We start from the raw sequence: 6,104 nt of genomic DNA, 5'->3' as shown, positions 1-6,104 counted from the left end.
TACGACAACAGCAGAAAATTCATGCACGAGCTGCCTGCTTCACCGCTTCAGATGGACGTGGAAGAACTATTAGAAGAGTGGTCTGAGGAGTGGTTGGACTATGCAGTAAACGAGGAGACTAATGATGAACTTACAAAGAAATATGAAACGATAATAGCAGAACAACAGATAGAAATTGAGCATCTACAGTCTGTCATTGCTAGTTACGAAAATTCAATATCAAGTCAGGCTTTGAATCTCAAATCGTTCGAGGGAAATGACAAGAAAACGCGTCACTTTACTGGTCTGCCGAATTACGCAACTCTAAAAGTAGTTTATGATTTCGTGAAAAGGGGTATATTAACGTTTTCTGACATTTTGAGTAAGGATCAAGTATTCATCATGGTTTTAATGCGACTGAGGCTCAACTTGTGCTTCACAACCCTGGCGTATTTGTTCAAAGTATCACTCACAACGATATGCAAGTATTTCTACTCAGGGTTGTACTCTTTATATCAACAGCTTCGAGGTCTTGTGAAATGGCCTACGAAAGAACATTTGCGTGCCAATACTCCTCTTAAATTCAAAAAAGTATTCCCCAATAATGTTATCACATCAATTATTGATTGTTTTGAAATTTTTAGCGAAAAGCCAGGTAACAAAGATGCTGTTTTGAAAATGTATTCCAATTATAAAAGTCATTACACTGCCAAACTCTTAATTAGCATTACCCCTTTTGGATCGGTATCATATATTTCGAAACCATATTCAGGTAGAACATCTGATAAATTTATAACTGAATCTTGTGGATACATGAGTAACGTAGACGAAAATGATTTAATTTTAGCTGATCGTGGTTTCACAGTACACAAAGCGATAACAGATAAAGGAGCCTTGTTGAAAGTACCTGACTCTTCAAGTAAAAAACGTCAACTAAGCTCTGCAGCAGTAGAAAGAACAAGAGCTCTTGCGTCTGTTAGGAATGAGGTAGAGCGGCTGATTGGAGCTTTGCGTGGTAAATATGCAGTGCTCAATGGACCTGTTCCGATAACACTGCTGAACCATGAACACAACGGTATAAATGTTTTTCATATGGCCGTAACTGTGTCTTGTGCATTGATTAATCTTTGTCCATCAATAATAATTTGATGAAATGAACTGACATTTTTGTTGACTATTGATGATGACTTAATGTAACTACGAGGGAATAATAAAATGGTTGCAAGTAATTACATAGAGTGTCTACTCATTTACAGAGATAAAATTATCTGATATTTCTACGGTTTACCAGGTTTTGAAAAATTATTCCCGATTTAGGAAATTCTCCAAAATACATAAATGATCATAGAATGCTTAAATGAAGGCGAAAAAAAAATTTATTGTCAAATATAGGTCGTTTGACTTCGGAGCACTTAAAAAGCAATTAATCGTTAAGGCTGGTTTGCTACTGACAAGAAAAAGAATCGCCTATCTCGATCCCGACCAACCAGTCTTCATAATTCTTTATAGATCTTTAACCAACGATGGCGATCGCTAACGGTTCAAAACGAATCTATATCGATCGCTATCGAAAATCACTTACTGGTTGACCGGGATGTGTGGAAAATTTCTTCCAAGAAATGGTTCAGAAAATCACATTTTTCTGATCGCAGTACGCTGTTGAGAAGAAATGTCACTTCAAAGGGGACCCTCTGTAGGAAATTTCTTGACCCATTCAGTCAAGGAATTTCTTTACTTTTCTTGAGCGAAACAGCACAGACAAACAGACGTAACACTTAGAACAAATATCTTCAAAATCCATCGCCCAGCTTACACCATCATCACTTGGTGAGCATGTTGCACGAAAAGGTGTTTCGTGCAACAAGACCGGCAGATGGCGGTAGTGTGAAACGTCAAACGCAAAGAAAAACGATGCGCGCGCCTCTGGTTGTGGGATTTGTAACATAGCCAATTCGAAATGATCGTTAAATGGGTGGTCGATGGAAATTTCGTTAGTGTTACGTCTGTTTGTCTGTGGAAACAGCATACTTAGCTTTAGAGTATAAATTACAAAGTATTTTTCACTTCAATAAAAAAATATCTTGAAACATATTGGAGATTTATTGTCATTTTTTTTATTTGTTCGTTTAAAATGTGTAAACAACATCCGAAAAAATAGAGTAATTTAATAATTTTTATTTAAGTTCCATGAAAAACAAGATTGTTTATATTTATATTTTATTAACATTGTCTTACACTTTGCTGTACAGACTGAATATCTATTATCTTATCAATGAAGAAGGTGCGAATAAATAAAATGGTCCTAAAGTGTCTTTAATAATCAAAGTCAGATATAAAACAATCTATTGAATCTTAAGGCCGAACGGGACGGTGTTTCAATCATTCTCTCCATTTGAAGAAGCAAATCTCAAGTACCACTTCATATATCGATGCGAAAAATGTATCACTATAATTATATATAAATATGTAGTGCAAATCCCAACAAATTTTCAGCTTAATCGATTCACTAAAACTAGAGATTTGCTTCTGCAAAGTTTTGATGATAATTGTTAGAGTGAGACAAAATATAGGGAAAATAAGACGGTCTCCCGTGTCACCTTAAAGAAAAAATAACCTTTTCCTTAAAATGGGACTTAGATTTATGGACATCCGTACCCACAATACTTCTGTGTGGGGCGTTTTGTATTTGTATCTTGAGGAAATCAGGGCTGGCAGCGACTGAGTCTTGGAAATAAAAATTTTAGAGAACCCTTGCCTAAAAAAACAAACGTGGACCACAAAAAGACTAGGAACCACGATATGAGAGTTTGATTCCGTCATTTTCTCTAAGAATATTTCTAGGATTTTGTTTTAATTCTTCGCGACATTACGACAAGTATTACTGGTCGTTTCACTGTAAATTTATTCGACATACTGCTCCAAACACTTCTTCAGGAATTTATTTTGTGATTTTAATTAAATTTTTATGTTATTATTCCAAGAAACGAAGAATTCAGTCTGGAAATTTTCTAAACAAACAAGCTTTTTCATCAAATTCCTTAACCAAATTTTACTATAAATATTATCACAAATTCCACCCACAATCCATTAGGTGAAATTGAACTGTTTTGTTATTTGAATTCAAGAAGCTATTCCACATTACACCAGCTATTCCACATTACACCAGCTATTCCACATTATCGTTGCTCTATCATCAGATCAAGAGAATAGTGACATTTTTTCTTGTTATTAGTGATCTGGTTGAAAATTTTGACCAAGTTACTAAAAGTGACTCGCTACCAGCCCTGAACAAGAAAATTCTACTATGTATTACTGATTCGAAATAATTTCCCTGTAAGTGTAGCCAAAATTCACTGAGAGTTCAAGGGTTTTCCAGGCAGAATAAAATTCCCTGATAATTCTGTTTTTTCACACTCTGTTACATATTTTTTTATTTTCATAGGAATCCAACATACACTTACATATCTTAGTTGTAATCTTTACACTGTACTACTACAGACAAATAGACAATATTTAACAGCTGATAAAAAATAGTTTAGAATATATTGGGGCACGAACGTTTATGCCCAATACTGGGTTTAGTCAACTGCACCTAGCTGTTGATAGTGCAAAAAGTCAAAATCGAATAAAATTGATACGAGCTCCACGTGTGAGCAGTTGGCCTACTACAACATATTAGAACTGAGAGCAAAATATGTGAGACGAAAATAATTCTAGTGTTACGTCTGTTTGTCTGTGGTACTACGCTACATATACTAATCCTTATTTGTATTTTTATCAGTTGATGTGTAATGCTTCGCAATTATTTCTGGTGCAAGCACATTCTCAAAGAAAAGAGTTGCTTTTTCTGAGTTTTCCTCCCAAAACGGAGCATTTTTTGTTACCTTAATGAACAAGGTAAAGTTTGATGCCCAAACAACAAATATTCCATATGAAGCGTCTGCTAAAAATATTTGCATCTGGATTTGGTAATAATACTCATGATTGTGGTTTAACACAATATTACCATCTGATTCCATTAGTATATATGGATGTTGCCTGTTAAGTAATGAATTAATTCCTTCTTCTCTACTCAAATTTTCAAACTTAAATGGGCATTTTGCTTCTACCACGACTTTGTTGCAGCAAGTGCATTCAAAAATAAAATCTGGCGAAGCTGCGAAGTAAGGATACAAGGGATTTATGATTAAACCGCTTTTCCTACTGCTGAAATTCGAATGGTTTTGAGACTGAAACATTTTAATAGCAGCTGTAATAGCTTTATGCTCGTTTCGCTTACCATGTAAAGTTGCTGGTAATTCTTGAGTTAAATTTGATCCACAAATGGTTTTTAAGAGTGAAGTTGAAGGATTACTTATTTTGGTTTTCACGGACCTACCAAACGTGGAAGCTGTGATTCGTCCGTATCTAAGCTTAAACCACAATGGATCAGAAGACTGATCTCGTGTCAATTCTTCAACCAACTCACAATCCTCTTCAGTTAATGTCCATACAATCTCCTTAGCGCGATCAATTATTTCTTCTACTGAGGCTGAAACTAAATGCTCTTCAAAAAGGTTGCTGAAGGACAAATATTGCTCAGCATAACGTCGTTTTGCGTAATCTTCAGGATCACAACCATCAGATGTATCGAAAAAAGCCTTGCTAGCCGCAACATCTTGGCCAAGAGCGGCTATATTATTAATTAGCTCCTTTAATTCATCCTCGGTCTTTCCTAATTCATAATCACGGAGCTCGCACGTCGTTTGAACTGATCGTCCAAAATCAATCTCGTCAACAGGTTTGTAGAGGTTTTTATGTGCACTTCCTGAGGGTTGGCACCAGTAGGCTGGAAGCTGCGTTACCGATATCTTGAATAAAAAAAATCAAATTATTTACTTTAATCCCCATAATTTCAATCCAGCTATACCTGTTTTCCTAGACACGTTTCTCTGGCGTAGCTTAAAGCGTACAAGACTGCAGCAACATGAGAACATGTTTCTCCTGCGCCCGCTGTACAGTCACAGTGTGCAGAACGTATCTCTCCAACATCGTGTCCATCCACACTTTCATTCTGTATCAATATCCAGCACTCAGCTGCTGGGTCATTCACTCGCATACTATGCAAAACCTATTCGCAAAAAAAAAATAACGCCGTTTGAAATATGAATGAAAAGTGCGGAGAAATAATAAGACTTACCTTTCCTCGAACCACAAATATTTGATCACATTTGCATCCTTTAACTTCCTTCACGAACCCTCTTTCAAAATTTTTGTACGAATCTAAGGATTTTCTGTTCCTTAGTGGTTCGTTTGATTGAAAGGATAATGTGTTAAGCAGGTAACATAAAATCATGTCGTAATCAACTGTGAGTGGGAGTTCGTTGGCATCGCATTGTAAGTTATATGGATCTTCACCTCCCAACACCGCAATTTTATCTCGATAACGCGATAAATCTTCTTCGCACAGCGTACTCACTTTAGCAGATAACATTTTAAAAATATTTCGCGAACTGCAGCCAATCTTTTTTCAAAACAAACCGCTCGTTCACCTCTAGGACATTCCTATTTTGTAAACATAAGCTGTCAAATCCACTGACGTCAAAATTTTTACTGGTGGGTGCAGTTGCTTTGACGACCTTCAAGAAACGTCAAATATGGAATCTCACCCACTATCAAAGTAGCACCCACAGGACGCCATTCCCGCTCGCGGATAAGTGGATAGATAACTTTATGCAAATTTCAAATGCGTTGCATTTCGAATAATTTGCGATCGGAATAATTGTTACAACATTATTATAGGGGGAAAAATGTGTTCAGTAACAAGGACTAAGTTTTTTTTTTGTTTTCAATAGCATAACGCATAGTCAACTAATCAAATTGGTAATATAGGGAGTCGATGCCGGTTATGGACCCTTTGCGTATTATGGACCCCCTACATAAAAAAATAAAATTAACACTCAATGCAACTTTATTCCTATGAAAATCCACCGGGGGAACTTCGATTACATTGTTAGTCAGCAGTTTCAGGCAAAATATTTGGTTTGTGACGCATAAATACAGATATTTGAACAGTTTTGTAAATGAAACCACACAAGAGGGTCCATAATACGCATTTCCAGGAGGGTCCATAATAGACTCGTCGG

General features: G+C 36.2%; 1 protein-coding gene across 1 annotated transcript; it reads right to left on the bottom strand.

Annotated features, from left to right (window-relative positions):
• Positions 1–3,687: 3,687 nt before the first annotated feature.
• Positions 3,688–5,893, bottom strand: LOC110676311. Its single transcript, XM_021843708.1, has 3 exons — positions 5,159–5,893; positions 4,889–5,089; positions 3,688–4,829 (listed from the first exon to the last, which is right to left on the bottom strand). Exons 1-3 carry the CDS (start codon positions 5,450–5,452, stop codon positions 3,735–3,737), a joined length of 1,590 nt encoding a protein of 529 aa, XP_021699400.1. The 5' UTR covers positions 5,453–5,893; the 3' UTR covers positions 3,688–3,734.
• Between the last annotated feature and the right edge of the window lie 211 nt (positions 5,894–6,104).

The sequence above is a fragment of the Aedes aegypti genome, chromosome 2 (assembly GCF_002204515.2).
Source record: "Aedes aegypti strain LVP_AGWG chromosome 2, AaegL5.0 Primary Assembly, whole genome shotgun sequence".
NCBI lineage: Eukaryota > Metazoa > Arthropoda > Insecta > Diptera > Culicidae > Aedes > Aedes aegypti.
This window is presented reverse-complemented; position numbering and strand designations above follow the sequence as displayed.

What these genes read in the sequence shown, in the direction of transcription:
- LOC110676311 (XM_021843708.1), bottom strand. Translation starts at nt 5,452, where the DNA reads ATGTTATCTGCTAAAGTGAGTACGCTGTGCGAAGAAGATTTATCGCGT. An exon ending in TATTTGTGGTTCGAGGAAAG is followed by an intron (nt 5,090 to 5,158) that starts GTAAGTCTTATT and finishes TTTTGCGAATAG; the next exon opens with GTTTTGCATAGTATGCGAGT. An exon ending in AAACGTGTCTAGGAAAACAG is followed by an intron (nt 4,830 to 4,888) that starts GTATAGCTGGAT and finishes TTTTTATTCAAG; the next exon opens with ATATCGGTAACGCAGCTTCC.